General features: G+C 31.2%; 9 protein-coding genes across 9 annotated transcripts; 5 read left to right on the plus strand and 4 right to left on the minus strand.

The window, feature by feature from the left end:
• Nucleotides 1–20: 20 nt before the first annotated feature.
• OCT59_018833 (uncharacterized protein) lies at nt 21–1,662 on the plus strand (the record flags this gene model as incomplete). Its single annotated transcript, XM_025328457.2, has 10 exons — nt 21–29; nt 107–117; nt 191–237; nt 315–400; nt 473–538; nt 605–709; nt 782–956; nt 1,023–1,136; nt 1,207–1,444; nt 1,509–1,662. The coding sequence occupies 10 exons, from the start codon at nt 21–23 to the stop codon at nt 1,522–1,524; spliced, it is 867 nt and encodes a 288-aa protein (XP_025166564.1). The 3' UTR covers nt 1,525–1,662.
• Nucleotides 1,645–2,870, minus strand: OCT59_018834 (uncharacterized protein). Its single transcript, XM_025331241.2, has one exon. It carries the CDS (start codon nt 2,787–2,789, stop codon nt 1,824–1,826), a length of 966 nt encoding a protein of 321 aa, XP_025166565.1. The 5' UTR covers nt 2,790–2,870; the 3' UTR covers nt 1,645–1,823.
• A 102-nt stretch (nt 2,871–2,972) lies between these two features.
• OCT59_018835 (uncharacterized protein) lies at nt 2,973–4,208 on the plus strand. The gene is made up of 2 exons (XM_025322328.2): nt 2,973–3,266; nt 3,331–4,208. Exons 1-2 carry the CDS (start codon nt 2,981–2,983, stop codon nt 3,807–3,809), a joined length of 765 nt encoding a protein of 254 aa, XP_025166566.1. The 5' UTR covers nt 2,973–2,980; the 3' UTR covers nt 3,810–4,208.
• A 458-nt stretch (nt 4,209–4,666) lies between these two features.
• OCT59_018836 (uncharacterized protein) lies at nt 4,667–7,749 on the plus strand. The gene is made up of 9 exons (XM_025309636.2): nt 4,667–4,876; nt 5,145–5,348; nt 5,430–6,059; nt 6,146–6,278; nt 6,367–6,410; nt 6,493–6,759; nt 6,827–6,925; nt 6,996–7,115; nt 7,205–7,749. The coding sequence occupies exons 1-9, from the start codon at nt 4,790–4,792 to the stop codon at nt 7,394–7,396; spliced, it is 1,776 nt and encodes a 591-aa protein (XP_025166567.1). The 5' UTR covers nt 4,667–4,789; the 3' UTR covers nt 7,397–7,749.
• Nucleotides 7,529–10,245, minus strand: OCT59_018837 (uncharacterized protein; the record flags this gene model as incomplete). The annotated part of the gene is made up of 1 exon (XM_025322329.2): nt 7,529–10,245. The coding sequence occupies one exon, from the start codon at nt 10,243–10,245 to the stop codon at nt 8,617–8,619; it is 1,629 nt and encodes a 542-aa protein (XP_025166568.1). The 3' UTR covers nt 7,529–8,616.
• A 238-nt stretch (nt 10,246–10,483) lies between these two features.
• Nucleotides 10,484–11,113, minus strand: OCT59_018838 (uncharacterized protein). The gene is made up of 2 exons (XM_066135643.1): nt 11,055–11,113; nt 10,484–10,959 (listed from the first exon to the last, which is right to left on the minus strand). Exon 2 carries the CDS (start codon nt 10,899–10,901, stop codon nt 10,653–10,655), a length of 249 nt encoding a protein of 82 aa, XP_066004910.1. The 5' UTR covers nt 10,902–10,959; nt 11,055–11,113; the 3' UTR covers nt 10,484–10,652.
• A 3-nt stretch (nt 11,114–11,116) lies between these two features.
• Nucleotides 11,117–11,502, plus strand: OCT59_018839 (uncharacterized protein; the record flags this gene model as incomplete). Its single annotated transcript, XM_066135644.1, has 2 exons — nt 11,117–11,326; nt 11,416–11,502. The coding sequence occupies 2 exons, from the start codon at nt 11,117–11,119 to the stop codon at nt 11,500–11,502; spliced, it is 297 nt and encodes a 98-aa protein (XP_066004911.1).
• A 104-nt stretch (nt 11,503–11,606) lies between these two features.
• On the plus strand, nt 11,607–18,094 carry OCT59_018840 (uncharacterized protein; the record flags this gene model as incomplete). Its single annotated transcript, XM_025328458.2, has 3 exons — nt 11,607–17,156; nt 17,238–17,322; nt 17,401–18,094. 3 exons carry the CDS (start codon nt 11,607–11,609, stop codon nt 17,931–17,933), a joined length of 6,168 nt encoding a protein of 2,055 aa, XP_025166569.1. The 3' UTR covers nt 17,934–18,094.
• On the minus strand, nt 17,981–21,234 carry OCT59_018841 (NineTeen Complex (NTC) component). The gene is made up of 12 exons (XM_025328459.2): nt 21,163–21,234; nt 20,857–21,098; nt 20,616–20,774; nt 20,305–20,543; nt 20,122–20,228; nt 19,878–20,039; nt 19,609–19,809; nt 19,368–19,521; nt 19,226–19,278; nt 18,753–19,157; nt 18,430–18,666; nt 17,981–18,364 (listed from the first exon to the last, which is right to left on the minus strand). Exons 1-12 carry the CDS (start codon nt 21,214–21,216, stop codon nt 18,326–18,328), a joined length of 2,052 nt encoding a protein of 683 aa, XP_025166570.1. The 5' UTR covers nt 21,217–21,234; the 3' UTR covers nt 17,981–18,325.
• Between the last annotated feature and the right edge of the window lie 75 nt (nt 21,235–21,309).

Raw genomic sequence — 21,309 nt, forward strand, 5'->3', positions numbered from 1 at the left:
TTTAATCACTATTATTTATAATGTCAAATGTTAATTGGCTCCATTAGTTTCACGTGATGATAAATGTTAACATAAATCCGATGAATTGAAAAAAAAAAAATACCAGTTGATTACAATGTAAGTAACAGATCTTTTTACATTTAATTACTGTAGATAATCAATAAATTTGTTTTCATTTATGACAAAATAGGAATGTAACAAAATCAAGCTGGGCTGATGAAGTTGGTGAAGAATTTGGTAAGTAACTTGTTCAAAAGCTAAAAAAATTGATCTATTCGAGAAATCACCAAGTTATATTCTTTTTTTTTTTATAGATCTTCCATTTGAAACTTATACTGACGAAAATGGAGTCAAAACAATAATTGAATACAAAACAAATGATGATGGGAAAAAAGTAAAAGTATGTTCTTTCAAAATATAGTCACAAACAAAAAATGTCGAACATAATTATTAATCATCTATGTATTATCAGGTTACTAGAAAAATCAAGAAAACCTTGATTACAGAACGCGTCAATAAGGTTGCTGCTGAGAGAAAGGTATGCTACTTATAAACTTTTGAAAGGTAAATATATGATCTCATGATTTGTCTTAATTCTATTTAGAAATGGGCTAAATTTGGTGACGAACGAGGAAAGAAAGCTGGCCCTGATCTTAGTACAACAAGCATTGACCAACAAATCTTTTTAAAATTATCAACTACTGGCAAAGTATGTGAAGTAATATTTAATTCATTTGGTTTCTAACAATCTATAACTTATTTATCAATTATATTTATATAGCACGCTGAATCAATTGAAGAAAGCGATTTAAATAAGAAAAAAGCAGCTTTGATAGGGAAAAAAATTCTTTGTCGTATTTGTAAGGGTGATCATTTTACAACTAAATGTCCTTATAAGGATACTCTTCAACCTTTGGATGAACTAAATAAAGACTTAGAAGCCACTAAGGAAGCTGGTAAGTTTGATGATTGGGCTTGATTAGTTTTAGGTTTAATCTAAATTTTAAAATTTAAATTATTAGCTCCAGTTAATGAGCCAGTAGCTCCCGAAAATTCTGCGGGAGGAAAGTATATTCCCCCCAGTATGCGTGCTGGAGCTAAGTCGACAACCGGTGACTCATATAAAGAACGACGAGGTAAGATTTTTAAATTGATCAATAAAATTTATAATTTCTTTTTGCCTAATTTGAATCTTTCCTTTTTTAGACGATGCCACAATTCGTGTTACAAATTTGTCTGGGGACACTACTGAAGGTGATATACATGACCTTTTCCGTCGCTTTGGTGGTATTTCTCGTGTTTATCTAGCTCGCGATCGGGAGACGAATATTTGTAAAGGGTTTGCATTTGTAAGTTTTGTACTACGTGATGATGCTGCTAAAGCATTACAGGCCATTAACGGTTACGGTTATGATAACTTGATTTTACGAGTAGAATGGGCCAAGTAATATTTTTTTTTTTTTGCTTTGTTTTCCATTTATATTATAATTAAATTTTGTTTTTTATAGATCTTCTACTTCCTGACTTTCTATTTCCTTTATTCTCACTTATTTCGTCATCCAGTTGTGGATTATACGTAAAGCTTTACCTAATAAAAATTATTTTAATGTATTTTAATTTATCAATTTAATATATAAAATATCGTAGTTATTTAATGAGGTCAATTCATTTTCGGTGTAACCATTTTTTGTATTATATTACAATTTAAATTGCAAAAATTGCAAGAAAATAAGAACAAATTATAGCTATCACACTCAGTTCGATACAAGTGTAAAAAGAAACCTACTAATTAAAAATAAAAATTGTTCATTTTAATTTTTAATTTATTTATCAATTTTTTTCCCTTTACTTTCACGAAAACTTTCAATTCTCGCGTCTTCCAGTAAGAAATTATACCAATAAGCAATTAAATAGATAGTGCTAGCATGCCAAAGTGCATGAGCATCTAAAATTCCCCACCATGGAGGAAAATCAAAAATCTCAAGTGACATTGCGCATAAAATTAAAATAATGCCTACGATTGGTTTCCAAGCATCATCAGGCCTTTTATACCAATGTGATATTGACCAACTAATCCACAATGCATTATTTGACATTCCAACAGTAACATTTGCTAAAATATTATACTCATAATCAAACTTTATAAAATGTAAATATGATACATGTGCTATATATGCTGATATACATATAATAGCCCATATACTAGTTCGTTGAATATTACGTATTTGAAATATGCGCAAAACTCCATAAAATAAAGAATATAAAATTGAAAGCCCTGCCGAATAATAATCCAACCTTTCTGTTAAAGGAAAATCTCTTGAATGATAAACAGTCGACCATATCCAACTATTTATACCAATATAGGCATAAAAAATATAAAATTTTTTCATATAATAAGAATCTGGAATATTACGTTTTAAGAGTGGTAGATAACGATAATGTACATATCCATTTAATATGCTAAACATTACACTAGCGGGTTCTTGTATTCCAAATAGACGGTGAAAAGGCCATTTCCCATAATATTGGACTATTTCTTTGTTCTGACTTATAGCTTCGTTAGTTATCTTGTGTATACAATTGTATTTACAATTATCTTCACATGTCCAAGAAAAGAATCGTAAGTATAAAGGCAAAGTAGAATCTTGTGAACATTCTGTCGAGAAACAAGTATTAACACACGTCTGAAATTCTTCACTTCGATCTCCTGCTGAAGAAAAAACTGGCGGTAAATATAATAAAATAATGGATAAAGAAAAAAGTAACAATTTTGATTTTAATGAAATCATTTGTATTCCGCTGTAATTTGTTATATATGATACTTATTGACAATTTGTTAAAAGATAGACAATAAAAAACTGAAAAGGAAACGCGGAAGAAATTATGATTTAGAGAAATTCCGAAAACCCATGATTGTTACACAAGATAAAATCTGGCATATCTACATTTGACAAAAAAAAAATTTTTTTTTTAAAAAAAAATGACTTCCCAAGATGCATCAAATCGACTTCAATTTCTTTGGAATGCGTCACATACATTTTTATCAACCGTGCCTAGTCTTTCTGCTTTTTATATGCAGCAATTTAATCAATTTTCTGCTGAAAAAGAATTGAGTCTTGCCGAAGCTGTTAAACGAAAATATTGTAGTTATTGTGGTAGCATTTTTCTCCCAGGTATAAATAGTCAAGTTAGAATTGAGAAAAACAAAAAAAGAAAAGGAAATAAAAAAAAGAATTCAGATCTCGATTTAGTTGGACAACCGAAAGGTAAACCATTATTGTTTTTTTATATTTTTAGTCAAATTAATTTTAATCAACTTGTGTATTATAGAATCGAATGTAATTAAGCAAGAGAAAAACTCCCAAGAAAAAAAAGAAAAGAGACAAATAATTTATATTTATCCATCGAATCATAACAATAATCCAAAAAAACAAACGCATATTAAACGTCAACATAAGAATCATGTATCTTATGTTTGTAACACTTGTAATCGTGAAACAAGATTCGCCGGAAATACCATGAAAGATACAATTAAACAGAATTCAGATGTTAAACAACAAAAAGAATATACTTCTAGCTTCACCACGTCTGTTTCCCAAGATTTCACCTTACATAAAATGGCGTCATTGAACTCATCTTTATCAACTCAAGATAAGTCTTCAAATTGTAAAAAGACAAAGAAGAAACAAAAGAAAATGCAACTTCAGCAGTTACTGGCCGAGGAAAAAAGAAAAAGCTCTGATAAAAGAAATGATTTTAATAATTCTTCAGATGGATTAAGCTTGAAAAATTTCTTGTCATCATTATGATATAGTATTGATTTTTCAACCGTTCATTTGAATCATTTTAGTATAGCCGTATAGGAATGTTAAAATATTCAGAGTTTAATTTTATTGCTCAAGTTGGTTTGTATCTGACTTGACTTTTAACTGTTTTTAACTTCAAAAGGTTTCATTGTAATAAGAACAAAAAAAATTATATAATATATAATTATCAAATGATATATAATTATCAAATATATAATTATTAAGTAATATATAATTAATAATAATACATTCAAACTAGTTTATTGTAAACCTGGTTTTAAACTGAGTTTGACTGGATTTGGAACCTAAACTGAACTGCTTTTTTTAGTATATATTATAAACTTATTAAACTTACTTAAATATCTGAAAAACTTGATAAACAATGGCCGGAGTTATCATTAATTTTTAAATATAAAACCCATGTAAATTCTATTAAATTAATGCTTAATTTAGTTTAGCTTTCTTGAATAAGACAATAAGACTGGAATTCCGTTATGGTCCTTATCTTGTTTTATGAGGATAATCGTACAGTAGTATATTATTGGTTACGAATTAGGTTAGCGCACACTTAACAACAATTTTGCATTGTAGTTAGGTCAGAAAAAATTGTTAAGATGTTCTATATAGAAAGTCATCATAAGCCTTACATAAGCCTGGATAAGCCCCTACAAGCCTTTATACATAGAAGTCACATGACTTTTCTGACGTTGAATTAATTTATTTATTATTTTGGGGTAGTTGCATGATGCATGCGTGGCAAGTTAAAATGACAAATCATAATCAATTATGCACGTAATCTTAATTTTTTTTTTTTTTTTTCATATTTAAATAGTTACTGTACCCGGGGCGGGATTTTTTTCGATCAGTTGTATTCATTCACGCATTTTTTCATGCTCTTTTATTTAGAAAAAATTTTTTGTGTATTCTGTTAAAGCTTTTTCATATACATTTCCAAAATTTACCGCATAAACAAATAACTTGAAATGAAAGTTATTAACAAAATTCTTAAGGCTCACGAAGAAGGAAGACCTTCCTGGTCCTTCGAATATTTTCCTCCAAAAACTCAACAGGTTTATATAAATTTAATTCTTCACTATTCCATTAACCAAGTTATATTATGAGAACTGCAAAACAATTTACGTCGGTTGTAGTTGACCTCAATAAAAACGCGAATTTGTGTTCGAATGAGTTTTCCTCATTTATACAAATTCTAATGTTTATCGAATATAAATTATAGTAAAAAAAATAAAAAAATTATTTGTTAAGCCATGAAAATATAAAAATTGACTAAATATAACAAACACTTCGCTCGTATCTTTACATGGTTTATCATACTAGGGTGTCCAAAATCTTTACGATCGTATGGAGCGTATGTATCGTCTTGGACCTGAATTCATTGATGTTACATGGAACGCTGGTGGTACTACTTCGCAACTTACGAGTGAAATCGTGGCTACTGCGCAATCTGTATACGGCTTAGAAACGATTATGCATCTTACATGTACAAATATGCCCAAAGAAAAAGTTGATAAAGCACTTAAGGTAACTAATTTCTCGTTTTTCCCGTTAATTGACTTTCATATGTATTCTCACGTTTATATTATAAAATTATTTTATTCTCAGGATGCAAAAGAATGCGGTTGTCAAAATATTCTTGCTCTTAGAGGTGATCCACCTCGTGGTCAAGAACACTGGGAAGCATGTGAAAATGGGTTTTCACATGCCATTGATTTAGTTCGTTATATTCGCCAGCAATATGGGGATTACTTTGGTATTGCTGTTGCTGGATATTGTGAAGGTCATGTTGATAATCCTGATAAAGATGATGATCTTTATCGACTCAAGGAAAAGGTTGATGCTGGTGCAGACTTCATTATCACACAAGTGTTCTATGATGTTGATATATTCTTGAATTGGGTCAAAAAATGTCGCGCTATTGGCATTTCTTGTCCTATTATTCCCGGGATTTTGCCAATTCAAAATTATTCTGGTTTTAACAGAATTATAACTCTTTCAAAAACTATCGTTCCACAATTTGTGTTAGAAGAATTGGAACCAATTAAGGATGATGATGCTGCTGTTAAGGAATATGGTATTAGGTTGGCTGTTGATATGATCAGAAAAATGTTCGCTGATGGTATAAAATGCTATCATTTTTATACCATGAATCTTGAGAGATCAACTCGATTAATTTTAGAAGCTCTAGAATTTGTTCCTCCTATAGAAAACGTGAAACCTTTACCTTGGTGTCCAGTGAGTGTTGATATATCTTTTTTAAATATGTATATAATAAACATATATAGTATCATGCTTAATAGTATCTATTACGCGATATTTAGTCTCTTTCGGCAAAACGCAAGAAAGAAAATGTTCGCCCTATATTTTGGAGAAATCGCACGAAAAGTTATATTGCTCGAACAGAAGCATGGGATGAATTTCCTAATGGTAGATGGGGTGATTCCCGCTCGCCTGGTAATTAAAAAGCGGCTCGTCAATTTGTTTATTTATATAAAGTAAATTTATATATGCTAATTTATAAATTCTTCAAATTTTCGATTAGCTTTCGGTGAGCTTGATGGTTACGGAGTTTCTCTTAAACACAGCGTAAGTATTAATTTTGTCATTAACTAATTTTTATAAAAAATTTCAACAAAATTCAATCTTTTTTTTACATTCTTAATTAAAGAAAAAGGGAGCTTTGGAGTTATGGGGATATCCTCAAAAACATAGCGATATATTTGATGTATTTGTTCAATATTGTCGTGGTGAAGTAAATTCTTTACCATGGTCTGATCAACCTCTAGCTGAAGAAAGTAATATTATCAGAGAACAATTAGCACATATTAATTCCTTGGGATATTTAACAATCAATTCACAACCTGCTGTTAATGGAGTTCGTAGTGATCATAAGATTTTTGGTTGGGGCCCAAAAAATGGATATGTTTATCAAAAGGTAAATATTCTTATTTGTATTCAATTACACGTTAATATATTAATTATCCTTATTATTTATTACTTAGGCATATTTAGAAGTTTTTATTTCTCCTACACAACTTGATGCTCTCATTGCAAGAATTGAGCGTGATACTAATATAACATATTATGCTGTAAACAAACAGGTAATTATTAATCATATAAAGGTTTATTTTGGTTGTTTATTGGATCAAAATTTTAAATTTTACTTTTTAGGGAGATTTAAAAACAAACACTCAAAGTGATGGGCCAAATGCTGTTACTTGGGGAGTTTTTCCTGGAAAAGAAATAATTCAACCAACAATTGTTGAAGCAGTGAGCTTTACGGCTTGGAAGGTAATAAAGATAAATTTTTTTTTTTGGTAACTTTTCATATAATTGTAAATTTCGATTATTAATTTTATTAATTTTAAATTTTATGATAGGATGAGGCATTCGAATTATGGAATGAATGGACCAAAATTTATGATACGGATTCCATATCCGCTAAACTGATTACAGATATAGCGGATAATTGGTATCTTATTAATATAGTGCATAACGATTTTCATGATAGTGATGGCATATTCAAAATTTTTGAACAAATTTCTGTCACAGACTATGAAGCTGATCGTTAAATTTACACGAGTAGAATATTAAACATAAAAACATTTAATTTATGTTGCTGGTAGGTAAATATGTATAGATGGTTCTCTAATTTGGGAACAAACTCTGATGAAAATGTAAAAGTATCTATAGAGCAACTTTACATTGATTAATTTTATTTTATTTTATTTTATTATTTTTTAAAAAAAACTGTTCTTACTATCATAAAATTAATTCATTTGGATGTTAATTTAAAATTGGCTTAGCTTGTATAAGAAATTTGTATTATTATAATGGTACAGTACATATATACATATTTTTTTTAATACCTTTTTAATATAAAAATACATATCAAAAATTGTTCAGTATTAAAAAAACCAAAACAAAACTAAACTCTCTTTTTTGTAAATGCATAATATCCTCATGGCAAATCAAATTTTGGTGTCACTACACGAATTTCAGAATCTGTTCAGGTGTTGAGATCAGTTAAGTTTAAATAATGTACTTAACCAGCTTTAGAATTTAGTATTTTGTAATTAATGATGACGTATAGATATCACTGATTACAAATTAAATTAAGGCACATTTAAACCGCAACAATTATTGAGATAATAGTAGCGGTTTAAAGATATAGAGCTTTGTCGATTTAATTTGATGTTTACGTCTTTTATAGCATGCAGTCTCATCAACTTTACGACTCATTTAATCCTTAATTCCTTATAAAAAATTTCAACAATAGATAAATAAACCAAAAAACTGAGAAAGTTGAAAGATGGGTAGGTGTGATGTATAATTTTTTCCGGATGATATTTTTGACAAATATATTCACATCACCCGAAAAAAAACCCAAAAAGAACTATAAATGTTTAAGGCATATCGTTCATGTTTGATTGTTATTGGGAAATTGTGATTTTCATGATTAGCAGAATAAGAATATAAGCAAGTCCCCATAAACATCAATGAACGATATCACCATCCCATCATAACTGAATACCACCATATACTGACCTGATATAATGTATATTCATCCATACAACCCTTAAGGAATAAAAGGAAAAAAAAAAATTGATCGGGAATAAAATAAAACTAATAAATGAGGGAATACAAGCTTTTGTTCAGGTAATTATACTAATTATTTGCAAAAAATGATTATGATAATTAATAAAATCTAATTACATAAATATGAAATATAGATCCATATCTTTCTCCCTTTTTTTGCAAATTTAGAACAAGAAGCTCATATCCTTCCCATTTACTCATTATTCTCATAAAATTTGTATGCAAGCTCAGCTACTTCCTCCTTTGCATCTACTTTCTTAGAACATAACTTACTTCCAGTAAAAACACGATTATTAATTGTAACGCTACATCGATATCCTCCATATATATTATGGAAGTCAAAATCAGGCTTTTCCAAATTTCTTTTTTGGCAAAGTTCATGAAGCAAAGTAACATGTTTCTTTCGTAAAACTCTTCCATTTTTATCAGAGACCACCTTTTCAGGAGCTCTCTTTGGTTTATGCAAAGCCGCGGCAGCACATAAACGTTTACTTTTACGGTTTCGAACAAAATTCTTTTTTGTAGATCCATTTTTATTATGTGAGGCAGGGACAGCATACGGATGAAATCCATTATTGACACTTGTTTGAGTTATTGAAGAAGAATTCACTGCGTTAATATATGGTACGCTAGATACACTAGTTGACGGAGATCCAATTTGACACTCGACCGAAGTTGGAGAAACGTAAGTTTCCGGTTTAACTTCAACATTGTTGAAAAAAGGAGCAGTTGAGGTGCTAATACATCCATATGAATCAACCGCCTGTTGATGGTTATAACCAATTAAATTATTATTTATATTGTTATTAGTATTACCGTTTGGATTCTGATATCCTAATGATTGACCATATGTAAGATTCGTAGCAGCTTGGATATTATTACTCATAGTTGGCATATAATAATTAGTATAGGTGTCGTAAGGGTAAACATAACCATTCGGAGAATAATTTACAAGAGGAGTTGGTTGCGTTGATTCCAGTATTTTTTTAGTATCTTCCTTAAAATCACATTTATACAATCCTTGTCGCATCTTTTGGTTCTTGATCTTTCGGCTGATATCTGCTTGCTCTTTCTCAACAAATTCATTATATAATATATCAAAAGCTATTTGAGATATATGGTCTTTTGCATCTTTTTTAACCCAGAATACATGTTCAGAACTAAATTTCCTCGAATTTACTTCGCAATCCATTAAGTATGTTCCAATCCATTCCTGTCTTACGTGATAAACAGGTTGCCCAATTTTATGGTATTGACAGAATTCAAGCAACATAACGCAAGGTCTTTCATTGACATGCGTTTCTTTAAATTTTTTTAACCATTCAATAGAACGAGGAATCATATCTGAAGGTTGCATCAACTTTCCAATTTGTCTTACTCCTTTACAGAACCTCCCATCCTTCTTTGGAACTGTGTGAGATTTAACAAGAGCATCCTTAATTTGTTTAAAAATGATTGGCATTTGTTGTTCTAGGGTTAACAAAGCAATTTTCGCAGCATCTTCTTTTGCTTCTTGTTTCTTTAATTTTAATTCTGGAGACCTAAAACTTTGGTCAAGAAATTCTACGGTACAGTAAAATCCATTAGCAATAAGTTCTTGGGTGTAAGCATATACTGGAGGAGCCGGTGTCTTCAACTTTTGATGTATAGTATTTAGCCAAGTGATCGGATTTAACTCATTATAATCGGCCTCGCTCCAACGTTTTAATACTATAAGACCTGGAGGGTCACATGAATTTTGAACTGGAAAATTATTTACACTAGGGCTTGATGCAGCAGCTCGAGTTTGAGCTTTTAATTTTCCTTTGACGTCTTTTGGCATGGCTCTAAAATTTCTCTAGAAAGTTTTTACCTTGCACATTGTATAATGAACAGCAAATCATTTAAATCATTTCACCTGACTGACATCGATATTATATCATGATCAGCTGACAATTAACTAAAGTTTTTAATAGATTTTATAGAGATCAACAACTTTGGTTCTAATATAACAGGGTTTTTTCTTTGGTGGTTCTATTGGTCAGTGAGTAAGGTATAATTATAATGTTTGACAAAGGGTTTTAAGTGGTATATCAAACTATCATTTTAATTTAAGCTTTATTGTATAATTTGAATATAGTATTATATAGATAGATACAAACTTTAAAAATTAAAATTACTAAACTAAAAAACCATTAGGTTAAATTATATGATCTCTTTTTTTAAAAAAAAATTTAGTAAATTTAAAAATCAAGATTGTTTTTTTTCTTCCGTAGGTTTTGGCTTCTTTTCATCTTCAAGTTTAGGAGTTTGCTCTTCCAGCATAGCATCTATTTTTGCATTTAAATTATCAAGTCTCTCATCAAGCTCGTTTAATGCTCCCTCCGCCTTATCCATATCTTTAAGTATTTCGTTAATATTTAAATTTTCGTCTATAATAGAATCTACCGATAATTCCGACTGATTAGTTGGGGATTTAGGAGATGCGGAACCAGGCATTTTTATGAATTGCTGTTTTCTTAATTCTTATGGGAAATTAAATATTCGTATTTATTGACTGCAAAAAAAAAGAAAAAAAACAATCTTATTATAAATAAAAAAAAAAATCAAATAAAAAAATAATAATAACTAACTAACTGAAAGGATAAATACTTTTTTAATATAACTGATAATTAGAGTTTATAGATTGTCTTTTCAAGAACAAACATGTTAGAATGCAGGAAAATCCAATTTATATTCGTTTTACATTGATACTGTTTCACCAAAATGATAAAAAAAACCAAAAAAACGTGGAAGCGTGTATTTCATGTACTGCCTATATTAACGTGTGGTTGATTTTGTTGAATAGCATAATTTTAACGCTTATATTTCCATCATCTCCTTTTCCATTAGGAGAATCAAAACGGTGCAAGTCACCTTTGCAGGTGGAGTATACGATCCACTTCGAGACGTTTTTTCTAACTGCATTTACTTATTTTTTTTTTTAAAAAAAATAAAATAAAATAAAATTTAGATCTCATTAACGGTTGCAACATCGAAACATAAGTCTCTCCTTTATATTTATTCCTATCATTTCCTTCGAACAATTTTAAATTCCTAACTTATATTGCTCTCATATAACGAAACTACAAACAAGATCGTACCATAAACGTTTTTTTTTTTTATCGCAATAGTTTGAAAAACAATATTGCGACCTCATAAAATATGATATCAACTTCCGTTTGGACGCCTTTGCCTAGATTTGGATATGGGTTTGCTATTTATCCTTTTACACCTGGAGCGCAAACAAATTCGTCTGATTCAACAAAAGAAAGGCCTCAAGAAGATATTCAAGACTATCCTAAGGAAGAACTTCCGGAAAAGCCAAAAGAAACACCTGTACCTGAAGCTGCTGAAAATAATGTTTCATCTGATACAGCATCGATATCTTCTGAAAATTCAAATTCGCACATTATAACATATCAAGTCACTCTTGAAGTAGGTGATGAAGTATACGTTTTTGAGGAACAAGGGGATTGGTATCGTGGTTATGTCGTTTCTCAATTACGCCAAACCGAAGAACCTCAGGTTTATGTCGGAATTTTTCCAATGAATCATGTTTATATAAAAGAATATTTAGAAGACTTGGAATTACAAGTATATGATACACATAGTAGCGATTCTGCTCCCTTTTCTCCGAGAGGTGAACGAAGTAATCGTCCTCCACCTCCTTTACCGTCTCTTAAATGCGGCGATGATACAATTAGTGGTAAAACTGAACCATTGGTGGATGAGATTGCTAGCACAGTAAGAGAATGGAGTAGTCTTTTACCAAAATATCTGGAAGAGCGAAAATATGACATGTTCACAACAGTCAAGGATCAAATAAATAATTTATTACAAGGACGTCGACAACTATTAGCCCAAACCTTATCTCAAGATGAATTAAGCAAATTACGTAAAGAGCTTATTAATAAGTTAGTTTCCGGAAATTTAATTCAGGATTTGGATATTATCGTACGAAATCCCGAAAGAGGTTTTTTAGCAGATGAGACCAATATATCTGCTATTCGACTTTACCAATTGCAGTCTCAATTGTCACTTTTAAATGTAGATAAATCAAAGTCTGACTCAATTCTTATGAGTCCTATAAGTCCCTCTTCATTAGCACCTTCCGGTAGTAGTTACTTCCATTCCCAAAATTCAGGTTCAGCAACCACTGACAATAGTAGCCATGCACCGAAATTTTATCATGTCTTTTTAGATCTAAAAGCTTGGGTTGCTTCCATTTCAGCTCCCGGGGAATATACCGAACTTTATTTTTCATTATATACAAAAGCGGACTCAAAATTTATTACTGAGGAATATTTTATTATATTGAACCATAATGGTGTTCCAAAAGATGAAAGCAAAATTGGCAAAATTCGGACAATTTTTACTGATCTTTCGCCTCATGACATCCAGGAACAAATTTATCTTGTATGCAGAATTGTACGTACAGGAAGTATGAAATTAGCCGATAAGGATAAGGAAGTTACAAAAGAAGGTGGTTCAATGACTTCATTATTTTCAAAATCATCAAAAGATATGGATCAAGTTGATCAATTATCACAATCTAATGGAAGAATAACGCCACAAACTTTCCGTAGGCCGTTTGGTTGTGCCGTTCTCGAAATAACTCATCTTCTTCAAGGTAAAGAGAAGGAAACTCTCAGTGAGCATGTGATGCCCATATATGTACCCATTCAAGAGTCAACATTTGCTACCCTACACGAAGATATTATGCATAATCACATTAAGGAGTATGAAAAATCTCCACGTGCTGAAATGGTTAGTGTCTCACTTAGACCATATTATGGCGAGACCACAACTATTATTAAAGAAAATCCTGCGCTACTCCAAGATATTCCAATCACATCTCGCCTTGGATTTGCTGATGTTGTATTTCCTGGGGATACAAGAAATGAAATTTATCTTAAACTTATATCAGGAGATTTTACGCAAGGTCGCACTACAACGGCTAAAAATGTTCAAGTGACAGCTGAAGTGAAGTTAAACACAGGAGAAACCTTAGAAAATGTGATATCACAAGGAGCTGGTGAACCTAAAGTTTCACAATTTGAATCCCTGGTTTTTTATCATTCAAATAATCCTATATGGGGTGAATTGATTAAATTAAATATCCCGGTAGAATTATTTGAACAGGCTCACGTATTTCTTACCTTTCGGCATCGTTCTACTAAGGATAAAAAAGAGGATAAAATTTTCGCGTTTGCTTATATGCCCTTATTTTCCGAAAATAGGGCATTTATAAGTGATGGTAAACATTCACTTGTTTTATATAAATATGATAAGCAATGGACGAATCCTTCTATTTACCTCAAAGCACCATGGTCTCCCACTGCTACAGTTTCTGATACAGCCTCAACACATTCTTCCGTAAATTCACATTCTTCACATAAAATGGTTCCTTCTTCTAAAGATACTGTAGTAATCTGGACATTTTTATGTTCGACAAAGTACACTCAAAATGAAATCCTCCTTAAATTATTAAATTGGGAAAAGCAGCTTATGTCAGATGTAAACGAGATAATGCCGGTTTTGAAGAAATTTACCTTTGTGAGTGAAGTAGAAATAGTCAAATTTCTCCAAGATATCTTTGATGCACTTTTTGGTATACTCGTATCAACAAGAAATCAACAAGGAGAGCTTGATGATTTAATATTCAATGCCCTTGTTATAATCCTTGGAATAGTGTCTGATAGGCGATTCATGAATTTTAGGCCAGTACTTGATGTATATATTGAAAAACATTTTTCGTGTGCAGCCGCGTCTTCTCATTTAATACGTTCAATGAATCGACTTGTATGTAATCCGACAAGCCCAGATAATGCTCAAAGTTTGCGCTCAGCTATAAAAGTTTGGCAATATATTTTTAAGATAATAATGCGATCTCGCGAACTTCAGCGAACAAAAGAATCCAATATGGGATTGTCTGGTAATTATGTTGAAGAACAATTCAAAGAAGAACTATTTTCCTTATTTAAAAGTATTGATAAGCTAATGTCTATAACAACACCTCAGTCTATAATTGGGACACAAACATTAGCATTACAACATTTCGCTTCTATTTTTACAGATCTTGGAAAATGCTTTACTCCTGGTGATCTTGTACAAATTGCAATCCGTTTCACGGAATCCGTCAGATTGCCAAAGGGTAAATTATTAGCATATAAATTATTAGTTATACTTCAATTTTGTCGTGGACCTTTATTTGAAAATGCGGAATCTCGCGCAACTCTTTTACGAGGAGTATCTGAATGGGTTATAGATCATATGGGTAAATGGGAAAGAACTAGCAAACAAAATGGTGATAATGACTCTGTAAGGATGCAATGGCAAGATGGTATTCGATTATGCGTGACCATTATTGCTGTTATGTTAGAAAGTTTACAATGCTCAATTGAAAGAGCGACTGATGAAGAAACTAAAGAGAGTGAAATTGAAAATGTTAAGGTTATTCTACCACTTATGATGAAATTATGTGAGTCATATCGAGAGTTGCACATTACAGCTGATGAAATACATCCTCAACGAGAGCGAACAGCGTCTAGTGGGGCCGTATTATCTTCAGCAATATTTTCTTGGTCGTACTCGCTGTCTGGTGTTACTGCACCGACATCGACAACGGGTTCATATAGAAGTTCAAAAGAATTTTTACTCTCTCCATTACAGAATTCATTTTCATCAGGATTAGGTGAAATAGCTGCTGTCATACTACAAATAATGTTTTTATTAACTCAGGAACATATGAAGGAACATTTTTTATCTACTTATTATAGGGAAGGACATGAAGCAACAGCAGAATTTTTGATTTTATTATTTCAAGTTTCTCGATCTATACTTTTAAATGAAGCTTTCCCAGAGTCATGGTTAAACATGAATATAATGGCTCATAAAGTATTTCTGAAATTCCTTGAGCCTATTTCATCTTTAATGGAAAAAAATTATATCCCGGATAAAGAAATTCCAGATACATTCAATGAACAATTGTGGAAAGAATATTTTAACTGCCTATTATCTTTATTGACAAGTAAACATTTAGTAATCGAAAATTTTACTCCTCAGAAACGTCGTGCAATATGGCGTTTAGCTGGAGATCTTAGAGGAAGAGCTGCAAAATTATTATCTACTTTATGGGATGCTATAGGATGGGAACATGGCAAAGATGGTAAATTAGGCGGATATCAAGTTCGTTTCATTAATACTTTATTGGGACCAATTTTAGAATTATGTTTATCTCATCATGATGAATTACGTTCTGCTGCCATAAATGTATTATTCGGTATGATTGTTACTCAATATACAATGGATGAAGATTTTAAACAAATGGAATCGGATATTATTGATACTTTAGATAAATTATTTATGTCTGAGAATAAAGGAGATGAAATATCACGAGCATATTTCATAGTCCAATTACGTAGACTTTTTGAAAATGCTGCAGTTGAAGAAGCTTTACGTGAAACAGTAATGAAGTTTTTAGACTCTCTTAGCGAATTTTTGGAACTATTATTAGGTGTTCGCGAGTTACCGGAGGGACAAGAGTTTCAGGATGATCGTATAATGTGTACATTGAAATTGATGAAATTTATAAAATCTATCGATAGAGAACAAATTTACATTAAATATGTACATCAACTTGTTCAAATGCAAGTTCATAGTCATAACTTTGTAGAAGCTGCTTTGACTCTTAAGTTACATTCAGATTTATATGATTGGGACCCAAATTCAGAAGTTGAAGCATTACCTGAAATGGATTTTCCAAAACAATCACCTTTTGATAGAAAGGAACGGTTATATATACAAATATTAGACTATTTTGTAAAGGGTAAAGCATGGGAATGTGGGATTGAGATATGTAAGGAGTTGGCTCATCATTTTGAATACACAACTTATGATTATCAACGTCTCAGTAACATATTGAAGCAACAAGCCGTATTACATGAAAATGTAATCAAGAAAGAACGATATTTCAGTGAATACTTCCGTGTAGGTTTTTATGGTAGAGGATTCCCCGCAAGTTTACAAAATCGGCAATTTATTTATCGTGGTTATGAATGGGAAAAGATTGGAGCTTTTTGTGAACGTATGCAAAATAAGCATCCCCAAGCAGTATTACTGAAGTCAAATAGTACTCCTTCTGATGAAATTCTTTATGGAGATGGTCAATTTTTACAAGTTACTGCTGTTATGCCTGAACCTAACAGTAATCATCCTGTTTTCAAAGGAGATGTTCCTTCATCTATTAGAGCATATTATGAGCACAATTCGGTAAATACATTTAGTTTTTCAAGACCTGTAAATAAAAATCCTGATGGAGTAAAATCATCAAATGAGTTTTTGGATTTATGGACTGAAAAAACCATAATGGTCTCAGAAGATCATTTTCCAACTGTGCTTCGTCGTTCTGAAATAATTCAAGTTACTGTTTCTGAAGTTTCGCCAATTGAAAATGCAGTGTTAGCTATGAATGCTAAGAATCGCGAATTGAAAATTTTAGAAGCCAAATACAATGCTTATCTTACATCATCCAAGGCAGTTGGTAAAGTTAATACGAATCCCTTGTCCATGTCATTAAATGGAGCAGTAGACGCACCTGTTAACGGTGGTGTTCCAATGTACAAAAAAGCCTTTTTTGGTGATGACTTTTTAGCATCTAATCCGGATAAAGAAATATTTGTAAATCAACTAAAAAAAGCTATCGACGAACAGGTCAATATCTTATTAAATGTGACTTTTTTGATTATATTATTTAAAAAATTAAAAAAAAATTTTTTTCCAAAAAAAAAATAGGTTGATATTGTTGATAGATGCTTGGAAATACATGATCGTCTTGTGTCTACAGACATGCGACCTTTGCATGATACTTTAGTTAAATGTATGTTAATTAAAAAAATATCGTTTAGTATTACTCTGAATTATATGAATAATTAAAAATATATATATTTTTTTTCAGTCTTTCTGAAAAACTTCGCAGAAGAAATAAATCGATTAGCAGAGAGCAGAAATATGGAACCAATTGCCGAACCAAAGGTAATGACACCACCACCTAATCGAATTGTATCTACCGTGATATCACCGTCTCCATCTTTCCTACCTCCACTAAATACCAACAAACCGTTCCGCGTCACTTCTTTGTATACGAATTCACCTACAAACACTGAACAGACATCACCCATATCACCTACAAACTCAAATTCATCAATCATAACACGAGTAGCAGCAGCAACTTTCAATTCCTCACGTAACTCTATCAGCACGCAAGGCAATATATCAAATAATTCTATATATACTAAACGGATATCTGAATCTTCGGAAGGTAGTAGTGGGAATATTCCTCCCAATAGTCCTAATGGTGATACAATTACGGAAATACCAGTTATTGAAAAACGACAAACAACACGTAAAGGATCAATTGTATTTGGTGATAGAAGGATGACCATTAAAAAAGGATGGTCTTTTAATCGTAATAGAAGTACGACGCAATAAAAAACGATTGATTAGGTTAAAAATAATATTGAATTTTTCGAGTCGATGGAAGTTAATAATACATTATTTATTTTATTATATACATATATTGTATGCATATATAGATATATTAATTAACACATATATAATATTTGTTTTATAAATTTAATTAATTAATTAATCAATACTGATTTGATCAATAACTATCTATTTATTGTACCTTATGAATTATTATAATATTCGATCTATTCAGCTGTCCTTAAAGATAGTTCCCAACTTTGAGGAAAACGCTGGCCTAAGTATTAATACGCAAATTTGAACGTATGCGACTCCAATAACGATGGGTCCCAAAATCAGATATTTCAAAATATAAAAAATCCGAGATATCATTTAATAGAAATTTGTGCTTGTTGCTACTCTTGAATCTCTTGATTTTGCTGTTGCTGTTGTTGCTATAATAAATGAAAAAAGAATTTAAAACCATATAATTACTTCTTGTAGAAAAAGTTATACAAACCTGTTGCCTCCAAGCATGCGCCATTGCCAATAATTTGAAATTAGGTTGTTGAGTTTGATCGTCAGGAAATATGTAATCAAAATATTCTTCCCAAGCAACACCTGTCTGTCCCTCAGTTTCCTCAAGTTTACGTCGTTTCTTAACGACTTTAGGCATTTTAGCTTCAACGGTAGAAAGTGTTTCCTGATTGCCATGGTTTGTTTCAAATTCTTTCCATGATTCAAGAAGCAAAACGCGCTATTGAATAATTAAGAGTTATTAAAATATCATAAAGAAAGCGAAAAATAAACATAAAATTTTATCATTTATGAGAGATCGAGTACCTCCTCTTTCAATTCTTTTTCTTTCATGCTTTGATAAGCATTCTCAAATACTTTGCGCGCTCTTTCCAATGCACCTTGCTTGTCTCCTTCATCAGCATTTAGTTCAAATTGCGCAAAACTGATCCAAACTTTAACATGACCAGTCTTTTCCAATAAACGTTGATACAAAAGACGCGTCTTTTCGAATTCCTCTTCTGTAAATTCAAAATCAATATACGCTTTCCATAATAACTCTGGCATATCTAAAGTGGGCTGTTCTACAGCCAATTCGAATATTGCCCGACATCTGTCATAGTCACCTAACATTCTTTCTAGCTCCGCGAACTTAATCCATGCATAACAATTGGATGGATTATGTTCCAAATATTTAGTATATAGAGTACGACAACGATCGAATTCTCGTAGCTTTTAACATAAAATTGACTTCTATTAATATCTATTACGATTAAATTAGTAATATACACACTATTTACCTGCAATTCGATTTCAATATATCCTTTAAACAATCTATCTTTTGGACACATCCCTGTTTGGAATTAAATTTATGAATATCAATGATAAGCATTACATAAATAATAATATAATTATAAAAAATAAATAAAATAAAATAAATACCTATTGCCATTCCCAAACTCTTTCTTGCCGCTTGCAAGTCCAAACGCCGTATTTCAAATTGTGCATATAGTAACCATATCTTTGCAAATGTAAATTTCTTGTGAGGTAATATCTTCAAACATTCTTGATAAATTTGGCGCGTCCTATCATAATCCTGGTTTAACGGATCAAAAGCATATTATTACTATACAATATATAAAATACGGTAAACATTATTTCTCGAAATCCAATCCATAATTACTTTGGTTTCAAGCTCTTCGTATAACGCATAATTTATCCATAAATATATATATCGCCTCCAGAACCGTTTCTCTTGTGTCGGAGGTACTTGTGCAATGGCACGTTCGTAAATTTCACGAACTTTTTCAATATCGCTCGCATTTTCCTCTAATCTCGCGTAATCAAACCATATGTCATAATTCTTTGGGTTTGCTGCTAATTCCTTTAAAAAAAAGCTATAATATGAGTTTAATGTTATCTTTCTAATAGTTAAGGTTGTTTAATCTCTACCTCGTCATATTGCAACCTTCGCTTTCCAACCACCACGTCTTCAATTTCATCTTTGTCACCATGTTGTTTTTCAAATTGAGTGTACGCGTTATATAGTGATTCAGATTTGGATCTAGGTAGCTTGTCCAACGCATATTTATAAATAATACGTGCTCTTTCAAACTAAAATTGTAATAAAAATATGTAAAATCAAAAGAAAAAGAATACCAATTTTCTGCGACTATATGCAACTACAACTACGCACCTCTTTCAACCTAGTTTCAAATTTTGCAAATGCTATGAATATCTTTTGGTCCATATGATCTTCACCTAGTACTTCAATGGCTTGACTAAGAATCTCTCGACACTTCTCTATGCATAAAATAATAGGTACTTATTAGGTAAATTATTCTTTAATTTACTATAGGATAAAAAAAGAAATATTCACCCAAATTATTCTGCTCCTCTTCAAATTTAACCCATTTCAGCCAATTCTTTGGTTCTGGATGTACATTAACGAACCTCTCATAAATTGCTCTTGCTCTATCAATTTCTTTGTATCTTTTTTCCATTTTTATATAAGCATTCCACGCTGATTCATCCGGTTCCCACTGCATCCAACGTTCAAATATTTGACGTGCTCCTGCAACATTTCCCAACATTTCTTCCATATAAGTATATTTGTACCTTTGATAATATTAATTAATAAGTCAACTTAAACTATTTGATAATCCCATATTTAAATATTAAAGAACTCACCAAAATTGGTCCACTCGTGGTAATAAAGTAACAGCGCGATCAAACAAATTTCTAGCATGATTGATATTGCGATTCTTCATTTCCATTTCAGTATATTTAATAAAAAGGGTAACGTTGCGCGAATCCACATCCAATGCCCTTTCATATATCGAACGCGCTCTATAAGAAGAGTGATTGCATGAAGTTTAAACTTTAAATATCTCGAATACATAAAAAAATTTAAGTCTTTTAATAAAGAAACCTATTTAATTCTTTTTGACTTTCTTCCCATGCTGCATATTTCAACCAACTTCCGATATTTAATCTATTTCTTCTTATAGCATCTTCAAATTCTTTCCTTTTACGTAAACGATATTCTGACAATTCTTCTAAGTCGGAAATCTTTTGACGAGGTGCTTTCTTCGCAGATTCTTGTCTCTCTTTGGCTTCACGAAGAATTTGTTCAGCTGTAATTTGAATCGGCGCAGGATTTTTGTTTTTGATCTACATAGAAGTACAAAATTTTAAATCAAACAAAGCATTTAACATTTAAGTATATAAAATTTACCTTTGGAGGACCTCGCTGTTGTTTATAAAGATTTGGTACTTGTGATGGATCCATTTTGAAAGTCGATAGATATAAGTTCTCTTGACAAACGATTTTTATTTTTTTATATGATACAGATCTTTTTTTTGATTAGGTATTAGACGTATT

This window comes from Rhizophagus irregularis, chromosome 28 (assembly GCF_026210795.1).
Source record: "Rhizophagus irregularis chromosome 28, complete sequence".
Taxonomy (NCBI): Eukaryota; Fungi; Glomeromycota; class Glomeromycetes; order Glomerales; family Glomeraceae; genus Rhizophagus; species Rhizophagus irregularis.